The 23248-nt window shown below is 35.4% G+C and overlaps 1 protein-coding gene across 2 annotated transcripts in view; it reads left to right on the top strand.

The window, feature by feature from the left end:
* The window catches only part of MAGI2 (membrane associated guanylate kinase, WW and PDZ domain containing 2), a 1515811-nt gene that overhangs the window by 1128032 nt on the left and 364531 nt on the right, over window positions 1-23248 (top strand). For both annotated transcript variants that reach the window (XM_017880419.1, XM_017880418.1), the window contains exon 7: window positions 12226-12283. In XM_017880419.1, coding sequence (XP_017735908.1) covers window positions 12226-12283 — 58 coding nt within the window. The remainder of the gene's footprint in view (window positions 1-12225; window positions 12284-23248) is intronic.

Here is a 23248-nt window from a genome sequence, read left to right as displayed (position 1 = left end):
TCTCTCTCTCTCTCTCTCTCTCTCTTTTTTATTGAGACAGAGTCTCATATGTCACCCAGGCTGAAGTGTAGTGGCGCGATCTGGACTCACTGCAATTTCTCCCTCCCGATGTAAAGCGATTCTCCTGCCTCAGCCTCTCGAGTAGCTGGGATTACAGATGCACGCCACAATGGCCAGCTAATTTTTGTATTTTTAGTAGAGACAAGGTTTTGCCATGTTGGCCAGGCTCGTCTCAAACTCCTGACCTCAAGTGATGTCCCTGCCTCAACTTCCTAAAATGCTGGGATTACAGGTGTGAGCCACCACACCCAGCCTCATTTTGTTTCATTTGTTTCTTTTATACTTAGAGATTACTATGGTAAATTGACTAAAAACCTGTCTAATTAAGCTAGAAAATGGGGCTTATTTCCATCAGTTATATTTTCCTAAGAAATTACCCATTTTATTCAGGTTTTAAAATTTTGTTAGTGTACATTTGTGCCAGGTATTGCTTTATTTTTGTTTTTATGGATACATAGTATGTGCATATATTTATGGGATACATGAGATAATTTAATAACACATAATAATCATGTGAGAATAAACAGGATATCCGACACTTCAAGTGTCTTTGTGCTACAAACATTTCAGTTACATTGTTTCAGTTATTTTTGAATGTACAGTAAAATACTGTTGACTATAGTCACCCTGTTATGCAATCAAATACTAAATCTTATTCACTCTATCTAACTATATTTTTGTACCCTTTAACTATCCCCACTTCCTCTGCTACCCTTACCAACCTCTGGTAACCATCATTCCACTCTATGTTCATGAGTTCAGTTGTTTTAAGTTTTAGCTCCCACAACTGAGTGAGAACATGTGACATTTGTCTTTCTGTGCCTGGCTTGTTTCACTTAATATAATGCCTTCGAGTTTTGTCCATGTCATTGCAACTGACAGGATCTCATTCCTTATTATGGTTGAATAGTACTCCATTGTATATACATAGCACATTTTCTTTACTCATTCATCTGTTGATGGACACTTACGGTTGTTTCCAAATCTTGGCTATTTTTACTATTGCTTCCTTCTTGGTACTTCTTGCTTTATTATATATGACTTACCTCTTTTTAATCTTAAGCTAGCTAGTGTTTATTTTGCTTTTTTTAAAAAGTAGTCTATTTTGTACAAATATTAATTATTTGCTTTTATTGTTGTGTGTGTGTGTGTGTGTGTGTGTGTGTGTGTGTGTGGTCTCTAGAGGTTCCTTTGTTGTTCTTTTATAGCTTTTAAATTGTGAATTTACTTTTATTATTTCCATTCTTCCATGTTTATATATTGTAAAATTTCCTCTGGTCACTGTTTTAATTGTATGCTACAGATTTTTTATTTAACATTTTTACCATTCATTTTAGAAAATATGCAGTTTCAGTTTACATTTCTTCTTTGGACCAAGAGTTATTTCAAGTTCTTAATTTCTAGTGAAATTTTCTTGGATCATAATTTTGATACTAACATCTAGATTTTATTGCATAATGGTCAAGATTATTGTTTGCACTATTTCTGCTCATGGAACTTAAGAAGTTTTATAATCTAATAATTTTGGAGAGTGTTCCATGCATACTTGAGAAGGATATGTATTTTCTGTTATTGTAGTATGAAATTGGAGAGAGAAAGATGGATGGAAAGAAAGGGAGTAAGAGCCAAAAGATCTGCCTAATTATGATATTTAGTTCTTTCATATCTGTAATTTTGTCAACTTTATCTGTCTTAGACTGAAAATAGTCAAAGTGCTTCTTATTAGTGTATTTTTCCTCACAACTCCTGTAGTTACTGTTTTGTGAAGATGGTTTATATTATTTGGTACACAAATATTGATAACTATTGTAGAGCACTATGAATTGTGACCTTTATTGTTATAAAGTTGGATTCCTTGTCATATTTAATGCTTTTGACTTGAATTCTTCCATCTAATAGGAAGACTGTAAACTCTGTTTTATTTTTCTTCTCAGGCCTATCTTTGCCCAAGCTTTATTTTTAGCTCTCTGAGTCACTTTCTTTAAATGTCTGTCATCTTTACAGGATGGAGTCAAGTTTCTCTTTATAAGCCAGACAGAAAATCTTAATAAGAAAGATAAATTACATTCAATTCTATGTTTAGTTTTGACTATCATATTTTATTTATTTCCCATATTATAATATGACTGTTTATTTCTCTATGCGGCCTATTTTATTCTTTTTTATTTTACTTTGGTATTTAGGATGGTTTTTAATTGTGTTCTAATGTTTGTCTTTGTACTGATAACTTTTATAAGGCCCTTATTCAGTTGTCAATTTTAAATACTATTCATTAACTCTCACCTGTTGCCTAAACAATATTCCATGAGTTCATTGGCCATTCTACTTTTTTTCCCCTCTCCTCTCTTTTTTAATTATATTACTTCCATATTGTCTAAACATAAGACATTTACATATTCTTCTTCTATCTTTGTCTACCTTTGACATAAGCTTAGCTCTACAATTAAATGTGTTGAATGATTACCATTAGTCCTTTCCTCAAATTATCTCTTGGTCGAAGTAGCTTGGTTTAATTAAGTAGCTATGTGTCAGGAAGGGATCTTGGGTAGAATAAACTGTGTATATGGTGGAGGGTGTGTGTGTGTGTATGTGTGTGTGCACACATGATAGTAGGGGTTGATAATGAATACTTGAAGTACAATTTGGCTGGATATAAAATTCTTAGCTCACACTTTCTTTGAGAGTCTTTAAAATGCTGCTTCACTGTTTTCTAGATGTGTTCATTCTTCCTGAGATTTAATGTTAATTTGATTTTTCCATTGTAAGGAGCTTATCTTTTAGCCATGTTTTCTCTACCTTTTAAAGTCTAATGTCTTACTGGTATGTATTTTGGAATTGACTGGGGACAGCTTTTCTGGCTATATGGCAACCCTTTTCAATATATAAATATAGTTATTTTATTTCTGAAAATTTTTCTTGGATCACAATTTTATGTATTAGTTCTATTATATTTTCTTCTTATTCATGTATTCCAATTATGCATATGCTGGATTACCTCTGCCTACCTTCTATATTATTGACCTCTCTGATTCTTTTTACCTTTTTGTTTATTTCATTTACATTCTCTTGGCTATTGCCATGGCTTTCCTCAATAGTCCTTATATTTTCAGTTCACTCTATTTTCTCTTTGGCAGTTTGTAATTTGGTCATCTCAGATTTTTTTAAATTTTATTTCATCATTTTTCTCAACTATCTTTTACTATCTGTCTGTTCTTTGTCCGTTAATGTTCAAAGCTTTTAAATATGTGATTCAAAGTGGTGTTTTTATTTATAAGTATTTGTTTCAAAATATCTCTAGGTTTTATTATAACTTTCTTGTTTGCAATTTTGTTTTTGTTTTCTCTTGAGAGAAATTTTCATTAGCCGAATTGTTTTGGCTGTCATTTTCTGATTATTTTCTTATAGTAACTTTTTCTATAAATATTGTCTGCTGTTTTTTAGTTTGGTTAGTTTGAATTTCTTTTGTTCCTAGACCAGCGATAACAGTTTCGTGTAAGCAAAAGTAAAGGACTTGATGGATTACTACATTTTTTAGGTCATGAGCACCCCCTTCTGTTGCTTTCATGAAGTACAGATTCCTCAGTGGATGCCTTTTTTATTTTAATTTTTTTATTTTATTTTTATTTTTATTTTGCAGAGTAGTTGGTGTGTCTTATGAACTTATCTGCAGATACTTGATATTCACCTCATACTTTTTTCCTTCAGAGCCAAGTCTCCAAGGAGCACCCCCCTCTCCCAGTAACATCATCCCCCTCTTCTTCAGAAGCTGGGCCTTCCCAAGACTGTTATTCTGCTCACTGTCAAACCCCTTTCTTTCAATTCTTCATAGTTGTGTTCTAATAGAGCAGGTTTGTTAGAAACATTTTTTCACTTAGGATGGGAATTTACCTTTCTGAGCATGATTTTTTTCTGTTTTCCCATCTTACCTCACACCTGCTACACCCTACCCTCCTTTCTGCATAGTCTCCACTCTGAGTCTGGCTGGCTGCACTGGATTGGGGTGTTCACATACCTACTTACATATAACTTCTGAAGTTCATAGTATTTTGTTTCTCCTCGTAATGTTGTAGGTGTAGGTTATGGGTGGCTTTATTTCTCTTTTAGTAGATATTTACTGTTTTTAAGGGGTAAGTAGAGAGGTTAAAATATATATGTCAGCCTTTATACTATAAGAGTCCAGGATGTTTACATAAGCATTTTCAAATGGATAATGATGATAATAAATAGTTGGATGGGTAGATTAACACAGGCTTCTAGATGTTAAAATTGGAGATGCATATTTTGAAGTCCTCCGCATATAGTTGCTTCCCAAATCTTTCTTTGTAGCTAGCCCTTTCTATAGAGTACTAGAAATATAAAGACAAAGACCTACTAGGTTCATCATATTTTGACCTTGTAATGCCGCTTGCAAACTTAAACCAAAGATGACTCTTGCTTAGTCTTTACCAGACAACATCCTTTATAGTGCCATGCTTTTCTGCCACCACTTCTTGTCACCATCTCAAATACATAGATATATTTAAGTTAGTGTTGCAAAAGTTCACGGCTTTTCTCCAGATAGTAAAGAGCCCCTGAATCCCCAAAATAATATTGAGTACATACTTTTTCATACGTCAATAGCTGCCAAGAAAATTGTATCCATTTTCTATTAAGTTTGGTAAGATATATTAAGGAATAAATGTATTTGAAATTTTTTCTGCAATCACACCTTTCATCAACAACCAGCCCATAAAATCATGGTCAGTATTTTAATTTTTTATTATAATATGGTGTAATTAAGTATTCAGGTTGATTCCACTTGATACGAATTAAATATCATCACTGTAGAATACAGCTCGGCTAGTTTTTCTATCCACTGTAAACCAGTAAATCTCCTATACCCAGAGTTCATAAATAAAGACTTCATAGGCCGGGCGCCGTGGCTCAAGCCTGTAATCCCAGCACTTTGGGAGGCCAAGATGGGCGGATCATGAGGTCAGGAGATCAAGACCATCCTGGCTAACCCGGTGAAACCCCATCTCTACTAAAAAATACAAAAAACTAGCCGGGCGAGGTGGCGGGCGCCTGTAGTCCCAGCTACTCGGGAGGCTGAGGCAGGAGAATGACGTGAACCCGGGAGGCGGAGCTTGCAATGAGCTGAGATCCGGCCACTGCACTCCAGCCCGGGCGACAGAGCGAGACTCCGTCTCAAAAAAAAAAAAAAGAAGACTTCATAGCCTACATTTCCATGATACTGACTGGGTTTGTGCTCCCATGTAGGCAATATCTGAGAAAGATGAAAGAGAGTGGAATATAAAGGAGCAACATTTTCTATGTTCAGTTTTAGGTTTTTTTAGTTTGTTCTTTGGTTTTGGTTTAGTTGTTTATTTTCCTGACTGAATGGAATAAAGATTTCTGGTAAAAAGGAGCAAACCGAAACCTTGATACACGGAAAAAGGTCTGAAAGGTTACACCCCCAGCTTTACCTGTACATAAGGTGATGGGACTGTGGTTAGCTTTCATTAATGTATGGATTTAGCTTAAAAAAAAATACATTCAGGATTTACTTTTATATTATCAAATGCATTTTTGAATAAAGGAAAAAAGAGACAAAGATGTAATACCTTTTGTCGGCAAAAAGTCGTCTATCGTATATTTTATCCTTGCACAATGGTCTTTCTCTTCCTCCTTTTCTTGTTAATTCTAAAACATTTTCATATATTAAACTCACTTATATTAAGGATTCCTCAAACTCCTAAAGACCAACTAGGAGGAAAAGCCTTATGACTTTTACAAGAAAATTTAGTTATATTCTCCAGTTTGTATACTAAGTATACAGCAAAAATCTAAAATATTAGAGGAAAAGGTTTTGTGATAATTAGCTATTACCATATAATACACTACACATTACTTAACCTAGGGAAATTTTTTATGTTCCTTATTTTCTTTTGTACAGTCATTACCTCTAAAACAAGAACCTCAAATTTTGTTTTTTTTTAAAAGGCTAGTCAATATAAAATAATATAGGGTTGAAGGATATGGTTTTTGTTTTTTGGTTTCTGCCTCTCTCTCTAATATCTTAGTACGTTGCATGATTCCTAAACCGGGCTGCCTTTCTGGAATAGGAGGCCCATTCTGGTCTTCCCACCAGAACAGACCTCCATACAACCTTACATGAAGTTACGTAACCAAATGCTTGTTGTGGCCCATACGAGACACTGCCTCCCAAGAAGGGAACAATGCCTGACTCTAGATTTGGCATTCCTGTTACTGAATCTGTGACTTCTAGGACCCAGGATGCAGCTGCATTTAAACATGAATGTTGTATTTACCCAGTTTTTCTAGGGAGCAGAAAGACAGACAACAGAAAAATAAATAAATAAAAGGTAAGATAGCAAAATTAAAAGTCATTATCTTGAATATAGCTATTGAAAGACATCACAAGGCTGAGGATGGTGGCGCATCCCTGTAATCCCAGCACTTTGGAAGACCAAGGCCAAAATTGTGCCACTGTCCTCCAGCCTGGGTGACAGAGCTCTGTCTCAAAAAAAAAAAAAAAAAAAAGACAATACAGAAGAAGAATACAAGTGCAAAAATCCTGCATTCTCATTTTATTTAAATTTCAGTTCTATCAAAATGAACCCAGTGTTCTATGTGTCTGATTTCACATTAATAAAGTGTGAACATGAGACCAAAACCTGGCAAGACACAATGAAAAAAGAAAGCTTACAGGCCAATATCCCTGATCAACATAGATGCAAAAATCCTCAACAAAATACTAGCAAACCAACTTCAAGTTCTGAAAAGCAATTGCAACAAAAACAAAAATTGACAAGTGGGAGCCAGTTAAACTAAAGAGCTTCTGCACAGCAAAAGAAACTATCAACGGAGTTAAAAGATCTACAGAATGGGAGAAAATATTTGCAAACTATTTATCCGACAAAAATCTAATATCCAAAATTCTTGAGAAACTTAATTGAACAAGCAAAAAACAACTAACTTTATTTAAAAATGGGCAAAAGACACGAACAGACATCCCACAAAAGAAGACATACAAGCGGCCAACAAACATATAAAGATATGCCATATCACTCATCATCAGAGAAACACAACTCAAACCACAAAAGAATACCATCCTATACCAGTCAGAATGGCTATTAATAGCAAGTCAGAAAACAACAGATGTTGGTGAAGCTGCAGAGAAAGGGGAACACTTATATGGAAAGCAGTTTGACACTTTCTCAAAGAACTTAAAATAGAATTACTTGTTGAACAAGTAATCCTGCTACAGGGTATACACCCAAAAGAAAACAAATCATTTTGCCAAAAGACACATGCACTCATATATTTTTGCTGTAGCACTTTTTACAATAGCAGAGACATAGAATCAACCCAGGTGCCCAAAATGGTGGATTGGATAAAGAAAACGTGGTACATATGCACCATGGAATACTATGCAGCCATACAAAATGACAAAATCATGTCCTTTGCAGCAACATGGATGCAGCTAGAGGCCATTATCCTAAGCAATTTAATGCAAGAAGAGAAAATCAAATATTGCATGTTCTCACTTATAAGTGGGAGCTAAACATTGTATACTCATGAACATAAAGATGGCAACAATAGACACTTGAGACTACTAGAAGGGGAAGGGAAGGAGGGGAAAACTGTTATGTATTACTATGCTCAGTAGCTGGGTGATGGGATCATTCATACCCCAAACCTCAGCATCATGAAATATACCTAGATAAGACACCTGCACATGTACCCCACTGAAACTAAAGTAAAAGTTGTAGAGGTTTTTAAAATAAAGTGTGAGTAGAAGCTCTCTAATCAATAGTAAGAGTAAGTGACCTGGATTTTTTCGTGTTTTCATTTTGAAGCTATTTTAGACCTCTAAAAAATTACAAAAATAGTACAAAGTGGCTCCACATAACTCCCACTTAGCTGCCACTAACATTTACATCTTTCATAAGTACAGTCATTGAACCCAGGAAATTAACATCCATATAAACTATTAATTAATCTTCAAATCTTATGTGAATTTTTCCAGTTGCTCCACTAATGTCCTTCTTCTGGTTCAAGATTCAATTCATTATCCCACAACGCATTTAGTTATCACGTCTCCATATTCTCCTTCACTCTGTGATAATATCCCAGTCTGTTTTTCTCTTTCATGACCTCGACCCTCTCTAAGGATACTTGTCAGTTACTTTATTGAATGTCCCTCCACTTGAGTTTGTCATATGTTTCTCATGATCAAAATGGCATTCCTGGCCAGGCACAGTGGTGCGCACTGTGGTTCCAACTACTCAGAAGGCTGAGGGGAGAGGATTGCTTGAGCCCAGAAGTTTGAGTTCAGCTTGGGCAACACAGTGGAACCCCGGCTGTTTAAAAATACACACACATAAGGCTATTTATTTTTGACAAGTATACTACAGAGGTAAAGCTGTGCCCTTCTCAGTGCACAATATCAGAATGCGGATATCTTCTTACTGAGCTAGCATAAAGGGGTCTCTGTTTTCTGTAATGAAAGTGTACCTGACTAAAAATTAAGTAAATAAATGAAATAATATTTGGGAAGCACAATTAAATTTAAAAAATATAGCAGGCTGACTATGCCAGAATCCAGGGAAAGCTAGGTGCATGTTTAATCATTTGTTTTTTTCCAGTTTTAGAAGCTGATATGATTGACTACAAATTAATCTAGACTTTTTCAGGGTAGGAATATTCAATCACTGAATTTGCTCCATGGTCCTATGGCCTGAAGAAAATCTCAATTAAAACAGTTCTTAATGCAGCATTAACCTTGCTGATCTCAAGTGTTTATTTTTTCCTGTTGCATAGTGTATGTTATTCTTTTATCAGTGTGACCTTAATCATCCACAGATTTGTCAGGTATTGTTGAATACAGTATTCTAAATAACCTAGGACCCAAAAGCTCCAAGCTACATGCTTGCCTGATTGGGCAAATAGTACAATGTTGGAAATTCTTTTTCTCATCTGTTAGTTTAATTTAAAGAAGCAGCAGTTGTTTCTTTTTGTTAAAACTAATCCAAGTCCAAATAGCTTAATTTTCACAGTGAAAGATAGTTCTTAACTTTTTAATTTTTCATCATCTAGATGTGTACTCTTCAGTGTATAATGTTAAGAAGTTTATTTTATGACTTGTCTTTTACAAGTGAAGAAAACTTGTGCAAATTGTGGTTTTCATTAGCATGCTAGCTTAAATCTTTGTTTTTCAAGCAAAATGTCATTAAAAGAATACACACAAACATACATGTGCCAACACATACACACAGCTACACATTCATATATGCACATATATACAAGTACCTTTTTTAACATTAGTTATATATTTTTACATCCATTCTGATATAAATGAAGCAATGCATATATCTGTTATTGGTTTCTTGTAAGATTCGGCCAACAATTCCTTGAAAATATTTAAAATGAAACAAATGATGCTCTTTGTAACAGAAAGTTAGAACTAGTGTATAATTTTGCTTCAAAATGTGAGTCCAGGACCTCTAACAGTTCTTAAAATACAAATGTTTATAACATATAATTTTGTTCCAGCATGAAATAATAGTTTACTTTGGAAATATGAAACAACCAAGTGAATAGACAAAATATATTGATATCTTATGAAAAATAAAGCAGATTCTCCCTAAATTCTGATGAGGACTGCATGATGACAAGTGGGAAAGTATAATAAATAATAAATTGTACCCAGGAAATTTGGCATTGTAAATCTGACAAAGATAAAGAATCAATGAACTCTGCCCTTCTGGGATACATTGCTTAGAACTAGTAATTTACTCAGATTAAAATGAAAGAATCATTTACTTTATTAAAAGATAATTGTACAAACTTTACCATGAAATGCTTCCATGTGGCATTGGCATTAAGAAGTAGGACTGTATTCATAAGTTAACTACGTTAGGCTTTTACTCTTTATGTTTATTGAACATGATTGTTTTATATATTATTGCATTCGTAAGATGATGTTAAACCTGTTATAAATACATATCCATGTATTGAACCATATTAATAAATAACAAATATCCATAACATTAATTGTTGTCCTCTGTATATTCTTTTACTTTTGGATAAGCTACTTATAAAAAAAAAAAAAAAAAGGTTTTGCTGTTTATAAAAGGCACTCAATAGATACTTGTCAAATGAATTCCTTCTTACTAGATGAATTTGCCAGTAGCTTGGGGGATTTGGTGAAAACCATCTGGATAGTTATTCTCCTTAATCTAAATTAAGTGGTGTTTATGCCTTGTTAAACAGAGTTTCTGAATTGATATTTAAATTGGGTAAGCTTGCTGGAACCAGAGTACAGGGTTTTCGAGTCCTGAGTTGCTGGCATGATAAAATGAGTTAGTACCTAGAAAATCCATTAGTAGTCAAACCACAAACAATACTCAGTAAAGGTTTACTCTTATTATCCTTCTGAAAGAAAGATTTCTTAAGGTACTCTAAAATTTGATGTTGTAAGTTTAAGTTATCCTTCTTCGTATGAATCATATCTTTGGCTGCAGAAATACTCATATGTTCGATTATAAACTGCTTTCCCCAACTCTACTTAGAGTGTTAAGAAAGAGAAAGCATTTGCTCTGTGTTAACTTTCTAAAATTGCAAAACTTCTAAACTCTAAAATGTATATATTTCTAAAAGTTTTGGGTGCGGAATTCTGGATCTGTATTTAATTTGATGATACAGAGAAACAAAATCACTCATACACTCTCAGTGAGATTATAAATTAATACTTTTTCATGAGTTAGGAAGGTGGAAATCTGGTCATATATGTCAAAAACAATAAAAGGATGCATGCCCTTTGATCCAAAATTTCACATCTAGGAATTTGTCAATACTATATTATAGAAAAATGATAAAAGATTTACATTTTAGTAGGTCCAATACAGATGACACATGACAGGTGGAAACTGGAAAGCCCCAAATGTTCAATAATAGAAAAACGATAGAATTGCACAGCTTCTAGCCATGCAGCAGACTACTACTGCTGCCACCTTAAAAATGATATTGTGCAGTAACACACATTCACATCGAATGACATCCTTGATATTCTGTTAAGTAGAAATATCAGGCTGTAAAAGTAATATGCACTTTATGATGTAATTTCTTTTAAAAGTATTTGCACATATATGCATAGAAAATTATTTGAAGGATATTCACCAAAATATTAATGGTGGTTATTTCTGGGTAGCAGGATTGCAGGTAATTCCAGTTTTCTTTTGATAACTGCGCTTTGTCTACAGTGATATGTATTATTACTATAATAATAAAACTTTTAAACTTCACTGAAATACATTTAAACTTATCAATGTATCTTAGGTTTCAAATTATATTTATGTAAAAATATCTATCAAGACAAATACAATTTTCTTCGTATTTGTAGGAGTTAATAATTGTAAAACCTTGGTGTATTTGGAAAACAATATTAGGAAGCAAAGCCTAGTTTTCAGACAGCATGTTTTTGCCTGTAATAGGATTTATAGTATTGTTGATATTTTTTAATGTGTGTATGTGTGAATTGGCCATGGAGAATTGAAAACATGAACTATATTATCAAGGAAAGCATGTTCACAATTTTAGACCTTATTTTTAAAATAAGCCCAAAGAGTGTATTGGCAGCATTCAAATTCTGACCCATGTGGAGTAACAGCAAGCCTACCATCTCAAATAGTGGGATATCAATTGAGAATTTATAATGTCTTTGTTTCAGTCATCAGAAACAATTTGCCATCCTCAGAAATATATTTTGAAAATGTGGTCTTTGTCCTGAAATGCTCCTTTAGCAATACAAATAAATAAGAGAACCATATGCACTTGCAGGAAAGCGATTTGCCTTCTATATTGCACTAAATGGTGATAACATGATGACATGCCATCCTACTATTTGGCATGAGACAAATGGCTAGACCCAGCAGTGTATCTGCAGAGAAGAGAGCTCTGGGTTTTAACTGCCAATTTTCAAGTCAGTGCTGCTTATAGTTTCTATAATATGTTCTGAAATTTGTTGCTGACTCTGAATGCTTTGTTCCACTTTGGTAGACCATTTCTGCAATCCACGAACAATTAAATTATATTACTTTTTATTAGAAATTGTGTTATCTGTTCTTTATTTACTGAAAGAAATAACTCTTTATTTTTCAGAGCTTCCATATGGCTGGGAAAAAATCGATGATCCCATTTATGGCACTTATTATGTTGAGTAAGTCTCTAAGTGTGATATTAACTTGTTATTAATATGTTGTGAATTTATGTTAGTATTTTATTTATTGAGCATGTGTAGCTAACAGCCCCTTCATTTCCCTTTCATCTTACTTCGAAGTATCCAGCAAGACTAGCAGCACTAGCTAGCTGCTGCTTTCCTCTCCAGCTGGCTAATTTGTCATTCCTTTCCTTTGACTCAACGATTCTAAAACACCAATTGAAAAAGTGTGTTTCACACTGTCCTCTAAATGAGTGATAATTAAAGATATCAAAGTAAATGCCTTTCATTTTGCAATCAAAATGTTGGGAGCTGACTGGTTGTGCAAACGAGATGTTCTATTAAAACAGATTCTGAAGTCAATTAAACGAATCAGCCATATTTTTTAGTTGAAAAATAAAATAAAATTTAGATTTTTTTTCTTTTCTAGGACCTCATTCCAAATCAACAGTGTTCTTTCAGTACATTGGACTTTTATGTTACCTATTGGAGGTTACATTGCAATAATTTGTTGTGGTATGAATGATCCCCCATGCATCCTTTTATTCAGAACAAAGAAACTATTCAGGTTTAAATTACATACACATATGTTTCTTGGAAAATTAAGTAATATTCATAATTTTCAAAAGTTGAATATATGATTTATGTTTCTAGAACTCTCTCTCCCAATAGACGATTGTTTTTCAATTCTTGTCTATTGTTTAATGTTCCTAAAGTTATTTGGGTGAATAACAAAGCCTATATATTCCTTATGGGAAACACTACCCAAGAAATCCAAAGGTTGAAAAACAAAAGACTTTCACATTGTTCCTCAAGATCTTACTTTGATTTTTCCAACCACATTCTGTTTAATAATTACAGATGGTCAAGGGTTACAGGTTGGCTTTAGTGCTAAATTGTTTTTGTAACAATATTAAAAAACCATTACTGAGCTTTTATTAGGTGTCAAGCCCTTCTTGGCACTGGAGATGTACAGATAAGTGAAATGTGTGTGCTCTCTGCCCTTGAGGATCTCCCTCAGGAGCACTTGTCTTAACTACTTTCACCCATCATTTTCCTTTGGAAAAGCCCCAGTTTTGGCTCCACAGTCATTTCCAGATTCACAGTGAAGGTGAATTCAGTTCATTTTCCATATGCAGTCTTCTGGCATAGAATCTAATGTATGGTGTCACACGGACACTGAACAGATACAAAAAAGTAAGATAAGTACATAGAGGTATCTCCAACTGCAAAAATAAGGAGACATCATTTATAAATAGTTATAAGGCCTCTGTGTCCCACTAGATTGCTGATGAATTAAAATACCCATATGTTTTAAATAACATAGTTATAGTCCGTAAATAAATATAACACTAAATGTTTCACATAAATGCTAGCTTGTCTTCATTCACTGAATCAAACTGTGCTGTGTCTAAGCCTATTACATCAGATAGTCAAGGAAATCCTATGTAAGGAAAGAGAATTGAGTGTGAGGCATATCAGATCTTATCTTTAGTATATTTCCTCACAGAATCATTGAAAAAGAACCATTCCTTAGTCCATATGTTGGCAAAATCCATAAAAACCCAGATAGCAAATATTTAGGGTGGAGGACGATATGGCCTCTGTTACAGCTACTTAGCTCTACTGTTGTAACTTGAAAGCAACCACCAGCAACGTCAGCTATGTTCCAACAAAACTTTATTTACAAAAACAGGCAGTTGGTCATATATTGCCTGCAGGTCATAGTTTGCTGGCTCCTACCCTATTTTAATTCTTCAGATTGTTTTTTCACATCTTCAGCTCCTGTCAAGCTAACTTCCAATGCAGGAAAAGATTTAACTAAAACCTTTCTTCTCTGTCCTAATCATCTAACAGAAAGGCAAGACAAACCTATGTCAGAAAGCTATGCTTCATCCCTTCTTGATCATTGAGATGTGTGTTCTGCAAGTGAAGATCTGCTGCTGGTAGATCCTTTATAATTAATTATGAAATTAGACACTGGCTGTAACCCTAAATGAAAATTTTTCTTGTTATCTTTATACTTCAGATGTTTTGTGTGTGTGTGTTTGCCTACATTATACTTCTCTCTACATTTCTCCACTTAATTTTCCATGTAACACAGCCATAGTCAGAGAATCATACAGAATTTAGTCAGTCATGTCTTCTATAATTAGATCAGGCTGACATGTTTTAATAGTTTCAGATTTTAAGTGATTGGGAGGTTGTATATACAGGTCACAGTGGGTCAAAATAGTTTAATTTCCTTCCCGTTACACTCAGTTCTATGATTCGTCATGGTCTTGTCCCCATTGTATGATTTTATAGAGTTGACCAGTGTCAGTAATTAGGTGTGTGGGTGTAGCAGGCCATGCAGAAAACTGAGACAAATAAACAGATAATTCAAACTTAAAGACAATGTTAAGTAGAATATTATCCCAATATTTATTGGAAACATCCTTTTGAAAAACTTCATAAACATAATTAAGATACCTGTTATTGTATATGATGTATACATTACTTGAAATGGGGAATATCTACCATCATCCCAAAAAAACTTTTGAAATATTTTAATTGTTATACACCTATTTACATGGTTTGTTTTAATTCTGTATCTCATCTCTATTACGCTATTGTTTTCACAAGGTATATATTGGTTCTGAATAGTAGCCTTGTTTATGGTAACTATAAGAATATATGAGTAAACATAGAGGTTATTCATCACTTTCAGTATGTAGAGTGTTTTTGTTGGAAGAAGAAAGTCACCTAATTTCTTACCATAAAAGATTGGTAAATGTCTGAAGTTGCTATCTCAACATTTTCAGTATATGTATTACAAGTATAAAATAAAAACTGTCTAGATAAAGATTCCATTCATAATTATAGTGATAGCATTAATATCTTAAGGAATTATATTTTTAATTGGTAATATTAATATTTAGTTCATATAACAAAGCAATATCTTTTTTGTTAATATATAGTCAAGAAAATGTTGATTTACTGATACTATTAATGATAATGAGCAATGGATTATCTGTACAGCTATCATTTTTATGTTTAATTACACACCCATTCATACAATTGGAGGTACTCTTTACAAGATATGAAAAAGATTCCACCTTCCAACCCAGTAGCAAAAAAGCTTACATGCATGGGCACAAGAGGTCTAATTTAGCAGTTAGCACCTCTCTTCAAATAGACCAACAACTGGGAATAGAAGTTGCAGGTGGGGCACTGATTGAAATCAATGTAATGTCTCTAGCACAGTTGCATAAACACACATTTTCCTCTCAGCCACAGACAAGCAAATAGGAATTCCAGCAATCAATAGCAGAAGATAATTTACACAGCTAGAAAATGAGAAACCTGGATTGAGCAGGCTTTGACCACTATAACTGACTTTACCCTACTATGCCACTGTTCTGTCCCCTGCAAATTCAATTCTACAATTGTAGGTTTAATATATTCAAGAACTAGAAAAATCATCATCATGTTATGGAAATTGTTAACCTTTATTGAGTACTTAGTATGTGCCATTAACTGGTCGCATTGCTTAACAGTTTCTATCACATTTATAATTCTCTCTATAGTGATAATGAGCTAAATTGTCTTAAGTTTACACATGAGGAAACCCTGGCTAAATAAGTTAAGTAACTTACCCAGAACCACCCATTATTGAGATGAGGGGCTGAAATTTGGACCCAGGTAGTTTGACTGCAGAGCCCAGACTCCAAACTCTTAACCAAAATGCCTGCTATAAATTTAGCATTTATAACCCATAATGGTCTGAACAAGCCTTTGGGACCCATCCCTGGAGAAGAATGAGGGATTCCTCAAGAATGTCTCCTCCCTGGCCTCCCTGTAGTACTGTTCTACACAGCAGGATGCCCAACAATGCGAGGTCATGCTGCATCCAGAGCCTCATGAGACAGGCTACTGACCCAGGCATTCTGAGCCACCAGCTCCATTACCCACCACTTCGGAGTAGCCCTGGACAACATGGCCACCGAGAGCAAGATGTGAAAGAAAGGGAATCCTTGTTGTTTGGACCTTAACATAAAAATGTTGGCCCTCATTTGGATTAGTAGAGGCAACACACAGCTATTTTAGAGAACAATGGGCCCTACTTAACATCTTTTTAAATTTTATCTGCTGTCTGTGCAAACAGACCAAGTTCTGACTATGTAGCAGCAGAAAGAACTTAGCCCAGTTTTTCCTGACAGACACCAAATCCTTGATGGTGCAGCTCTTAGCACTATGTATTAAGAAGTCCTAAAATTGCTAGCTAGGAATGTAACTGTCACTGTTCATAAAGATAGGAAAATTTTTAATAACAATGTGCAAAATGGAGAGTTGAACAGCTGTGACTTTTGTACAAATGTGGTTCTCTCTCCTCTTTTGTGAAATTATGTCTGCTGAGTACATTTTAGTTTTAATGGCAGCTACACAATTTGCTCAACTAGCTGCTGGTCCAGAAGACACGATTTGCTGGGACAACTTTCATGCAAAACTGCCTTCTCTGGCAGAGACAGAGAAGCAAACCATATAACTGTAGTTAAAATGATAGTGGAGACTGGCAGATGTGATTTTCATGTAAAGGTTTTACAAGTTTTTCATGTGATGTCACACATCTGCTACTATAAAACATTATTTGTATGCAATTCCAGAAAGTACGAAAAATACTGCATAATATCTTCAACGTAACATTTAATGTAAATGGAAAAATTGCATTCATTTCATGGTTAGTGGTTGGTATCCATCATGATGTAGCAAGCTGGGAAGTGGTTAGAGAGAACTTGAACTCAATATATTATCTTAATAATGCTTCATGCCTTTGAGTAGCTTTCTAAATTTTCTAGGAAAAATGTTCCCAACTTTAAAGTTTATAAAAAGTTAGTAAACATATGAAACATTTGCAATTAGAAATAAACATAAAAGAATACCCTTTTAAAATCTCACTAAGGAAAGCTCTAAATCTTATAAATAGCATTTGGACATATCAATTAGTATCTCTGAGTGGCCAAAAGTATGGGCTGCAGAGTTGCACAATGTGCTAGCCCTGTAGCTCCCCAGCTGTGAGATCTTGGGTAGGCAGGTTATAGACAAGAAGGAGGAGGGAGGAGTAGGAGGAAAAAGATGAGAAAGAAATGAGGAAGGGGAGGGGAGGGGAGGAACGCTTATTGTGCACTTAGTACATGCCAAGTGTTTTTCCAAGTGATTTACATGTACTAGCTGATTTAATCTCCCCAGAAACTCTAGAAAGTCTATATTATTATCCCTATTTTATAGGTAAGGAAACTGAGCTATAGATATTTTTATAAGTACTATATAATAGAGCCAGAATTTGAACCTAAGCAATCTTATTCCAGAGTTGGTATTTAGCACTTAACATAGATATGTTCAGTAAGTGTTCAATAAATGTTAGTGTTTTTTAAGCTTGTATATACCAATAATATGTAGAAAGCCTCTTCTTTTGGCATTACTTGCTTTTCCAGTACTTTTGTGATTACAGTAGACTTCAAAAAGTGAACAATCCTAAGGGAAACTTTTATTTGGAAAGAAACATATAATCCCATGGCCAGAGTGTGCCACAATGAATAAAAACAGCGTTTCTTCAGAATTATTAACAGTTCCAGGCCGGGCGCGGTGGCTCAAGCCTGTAATCCCAGCACTTTGGGAGGCCGAGACGGGCGGATCACGAGGTCAGGAGATCGAGACCATCCTGGCTAACACGGTGAAACCCCGTCTCTACTAAAACTACAAAAAACTAGCCGGGCGAGGTGGCGGGCGCCTGTAGTCCCAGCTACTGGGGAGGCTGAGGCAGGAGAATGGCGTAAACCCGGGAGGCGGAGCTTGCAGTGAGCTGAGATCTGGCCACTGCACTCCAGCCTGGGCGACAGAGCGAGACTCCATCTCAACAACAACAACAAAAAAAAGTTCCATAGCTGCAGAAACTGGCTTCCAAAGGGGTTGAGTCTTCAGTCATTCATAAGGAGGTTATATTGTCATAATTATCTAGAATATGTATCATCTTATATAGCTGGGAATTTGTTATAATAATAGTAGAAATACTAATGTGTAAGGCATTATTTTAACTTTTTATTTTAACTTTTATTTTAATGTGCTTTTATATCCATCATCCCAGATGACAGTCACAACATGTACAAAAGAGAAGATCAAATCTCAAAGGAGTTAACTGAGTTTTCTAAGGAAATACGACTGATAAGGTCAAGGCAATGCTGATGCCATTTAGAACAAAAAACAGCCTCTCAATAGAGTTGCTGTATTTTTATGTTAATAAGTTCAATTTTTATACTTTACAACATATTTTCCTCTATTAAACAAGCATAAATCAGTAAACTCCACTTTATAGTTGAACAAAAGGAACAAGGATGTCAAAACAAACAGTAAGTGTCCTACCTCTAACTGAACTAGAGCCAGCTTTTTTATTAATTAACTTATTTGACCTTAACTTACGACTGGTTTAACGTTTTACGTCTTTCTAGCTGACCCAGACTGATTTCATAATTTGGGGCATCATTTCTTCCAGCCTGGATAAAACCAGTCATCAGCCTCAAAAGACATGAGTCCCTAAGATACTAGCAGTAAGTTAGAGGGTCTCCTAGCTCCACACACATGCTCTTTATACTACGTTAACTTTTCTGATAGTTCATAGTTGATAATTCCCACTTACCTCCCCCACCCTCTGTACTGCTCACTCATAAAAACTTCAACTGGCTCTTACTTTCCTAATGTTTCTTTCAACTACCAGTCAGTTAAAAGGCTTATGGCTTCCCTTTACTCTTCATGACAGAGTCCCTCAAACTTACTTACTTACTTATTTATTAATTGAGACAGAGTCTTACTCTGTCTCCCAGGCTGGAGTGCAGTGGTGCAATCTCGGCTCACTGCAACCTCTGCCTCCCAGGTTCTAAGCAATTCTCCTGCCTCAGCCTCCCGAGTAGCTGGGATTACAGGGGTGCGCTACCACACCTCAGTAGAGGTGGGGTTTCACCATGTTGGCCAGACTGGTCTCAAACTCCTGACCTCAAGTGATCCGCCCGCCTCAGCCTCCCACAGTGCCGGGATTATAGACATGAGCCATTGCACCCAGCCTCCTCAAATGTTTTTATACCACAATCCTTTCACATGAAAAGAAGTCTCCTGTCCAGTCTCTCTTCTCGCCACTACCATCCAGGCAAGATCTGGAGGTGCTTATCTCCCTATTCCTGAAGTTAGAGGTCATTTTTCCTGCTGTGAGACACTTCACCATTGCTGGCTCATTCTAACAGGATGGACATTTGCTCTCTATCCTAGTCACACTCCCCCACCCCTAAATGTCTTTCCAACTGAACATGAAAGGATGAAAACTTGACTCTGTAATTAAATACACTTTTATTAGCGACTCTTACATCTTATCAACAACCTTACTTAACAAATCTTCTGGTTTCACATAGAGAGTGTTTTAGGCACCCAGAAGTTTAAATTGGTTTAATCGCAGATGGACTTTTACAAATAACAATGAATTATTCACCTTGATGTCAGTTATGTATAAATAACTTAAAATAAATAAAACAAGTTCAAATAAATGCCATTTTTTGCAAACAATTTTTATAACTCTAAAACATTTTCTTTGTCCTAAAGCCAGTAATAAAAAGCAAAGGAACTATTCCTCTCACCAACATTTATTTGAGAATATATTTGTAAATAAAGATAGCTGCAACACAAACACATTTGTGGGGCGGGGGGCAGTTGTGTTTGTCTTCAAGCTTCCCCCCCCCCCAGAGAAATGGAGTCTCACTGTGTCACCCAGGATGGAGTGCAGTGGCACAATCTTGGCTCACTGCAACCTCTGCCTCCCGGGTCCAAGCAGTTCTCTATCTCAGCCTCCTGAGTAGCTGGGATTACCGGCACTCGCCACCACATCTGGCTAATTTTTGTATTTTTAGTAGAAATGGGGTTTCACCAACTTGGCCGGACTGGTCTTGAACTGCTGACCTCGTGATCCATCCACGTTGACCTCCCAAAGTGCTGGGATTACAGGAGTGAGCCACCACACCTGGCCCAAGCATTTTTTCTGAATCTAACAAATCAGGCCCTTGTTTAGGCACTTCTGGAGAGGCTAAGCATAGACAAACAGCACAATAGCACACAGGGTAGCACAGAAGCAGGGAAACTTCCTGGCAGAGGGTAACAGTGTGCAGTACACAGACCCTCACCCCTTGACCTCCTAGGAAGAGAGGGCAGGAATTCTCACAGCTGGAGATACCATGCTCTCTGCTGCCAAAGAAGGACCATGTTCCTTCCTTCTACTCCATCATTTTTATATGATGAATGGCCTTGTGAAGGCAGGAAAGACAGTCTGAACTTGGGGAATTGTTGATTAAGAGAGTTGCAGACAACCTTTGGAGCTGGATGTGAGCTGCGTGAGAAGTGCTGTCCTGCTGGAAGAGAGGACCCTTGTCCCAGGTAGCTCATTGCTAGGCAACCCAGAAAACACTGCTAGCATCTTTCATTGGACAATCCTATTTGCCACTCACCAAGGCAATGTTCTATGACAAATAGATGATGATTATTCTATTATTTGTGGAACAGTTGCTCATATAGCTTATTAGTTTTCCTCTCTCGAGATTGAACATGTTCTGCTGCTTGTGCGTGAACTGCAGATTGTCTCATGCTAACAATCTGTATCATTACATACTTTGGAATCATATCTTAGGCTGAGATTAAGTTCTAAACTTAGCACATAAAGTGAAAATGGCTGAGTCAAAATTACCCTAAAATTTCCTCAAGATCCTATCCTGTTGGTGACTGGCATATTAAAACAACACTGCCACTTTTTTTCCTTTGGTGTTGGAAAATAATTCTTTCTGGTATTAAAGTAGTTGGCTGGCATTTGCATCTCCTAGATCTTTAATAGATACATAACTGGGATCACATTCAGCCCAAGAGATGCCAACAGTGTCAAAGGTATGAAGGAACTTAGTTAAACTGAGGAAGTCAAACCAAAGCAGACAGATATTATTCTTTGGGCATCCTATAATTGAATAATAAAACAGAAGATGGTTTACCCTAACTGAGTAAAATGTATTACCACTTCATCCCCACATAAGAACTATAATTCATCTCTTTTTCAATATGCAGGTAATGTTTTTCAAAATTCCTTTTGTGTGTCATAAGTCATAATGTTAGTCATAGCTTATGTTTTTTCCATCCACAATTTTGAATTTATAGGTTAGTGCAAAATTACATTTAACCTCTCTAGCTTTTATTTGTTAATTGAATGGTTTGGATTAGGTGATTGCTAAGATCTCTTTTAACTCACTGCCACTGTATCTTAACAAGAATACATTTGGCCTTTTTTCTGTAAGCCTCTGTATTTTCTCATTACAGTTGCTGATCAAAAAATACTTAAAATTTTTAAAGCATTTTCTTCCATTTCTACTTTTGTTTGGTTAAACAGTAACATATATTACGACTCTTTTATTTTAATGATTTTAACAATCCCATCATATGAGTGTTATGGAAAGAAGGCCTCTCAGAAGGGCAAATTATTATCATGGATTCTTTTTACCAAGCTATAGAAAAAATATATATAAATATACTTGATATCCAAAGACATGAGGGCTGATATTAATACTGACATTAAAAGGGCATTACTAAAGATAAAGGATAAGTTTATGAACAAAAAAAGGTGGATAAGAACTGTTTTTTTCTTTCAAAGTAATTTATTTGATTCAGACCCCAAAATACAGGAAAGGAGCAAGAGCAACCCCTGCCACCTGTTGGTCACACATCTTCCTAGTTTATGCTTCTCTAAAATATCCTTTGTATAACAGTAAGCTCATGCTGTCCCTAAGCATTTCTTCACATTATAACAGCCACAGAGTATAGTATATGACAAGGTGGGAGTTAAAAAGAGATGCCCCTTTCACAAGGCAGGGCTCCCTCCAATTAATGTTCCAGGTCCCTTTTGCCAATATTGAAACCAAAGTAACTGGTTGTTCTATTGGTTTTCTAAAACTCTCTCCTGAACAAGTAGGTCATAGACAAATTATGCCTGTACAAATCTTAGAGCTGTTTAAAATAGCCTTATAGAAAGGCAGTGACTAAGGCCCTTCCTTTGCCCCCAGCTTTAGTCCCAGGCTGCCTGTGGCACCTGGATTGCCGCCCCTGGATGCCCCACATCCCAGGGCGGTGATGCAGGAAGGATAGGGTCCCTCATATCCCAAGGTTGCAATGGCGGAAGGGTAGGCCAGGCCAAGCATGAGGAATAAACATATATACACGTATATGTATGTGTATATATAGTATACATGTATATATGTGTATATATACACCTATATAGATACATATATATGTATGTGTATATATATACACACATATATGGAGAATATATAATATATATATTTTTTTATTTTCTTTTTTTTGAGACGGAGTCTCGCTCTGTCACCCAGGCTGGAGTGCAGTGGCACAATCACTGCTCACTGCAGCCTCGACTTCCCAGGATCACACCCAGCCCAGAGATATATTTTTAACTACTGTCAAAGCTGAACACATTAGAAAGGAAAATTCTTTTTCTTTTTTTAACAATAAAAAATGATATCATTAAACAGTATTTATTACTAGTGTTTATCAGATGATTCCATATTTAATTAGATGAGATTATATTACATAGACTGAGTTAATTGTATAATAAAATGGATGAATCATAAAACTTTAATCAACAAATTTCACATTTCAGTTTAATACAGTTAAGTCAGCCAAATTACTAGTATAAAGAAAAGAAATTCTATTCTGTATCTGAGAAGGTTAACTGGATCTACTAAAAGCAAAAGAAAAAAGTCTATTCATTATGCTAATAAAATTAGTTTTGCATAAATGTAATCTCAAACTTATAAGGTTACATATCTCTGAAAGCCTATTAAGCCCTACTTGTTGAGTTTGTTGTAATGTAAAGATTTTTTTTTTTTTTTTTTTTTTTTT

This window comes from Rhinopithecus bieti, unplaced genomic scaffold, assembly GCF_001698545.2.
Source record: "Rhinopithecus bieti isolate Rb0 unplaced genomic scaffold, ASM169854v2 scaffold_11291, whole genome shotgun sequence".
Lineage (NCBI taxonomy): Eukaryota > Metazoa > Chordata > Mammalia > Primates > Cercopithecidae > Rhinopithecus > Rhinopithecus bieti.
The sequence above is the reverse complement of the archived record's forward strand: the minus strand, read 5'-3'. Positions and strand labels throughout refer to the sequence as shown.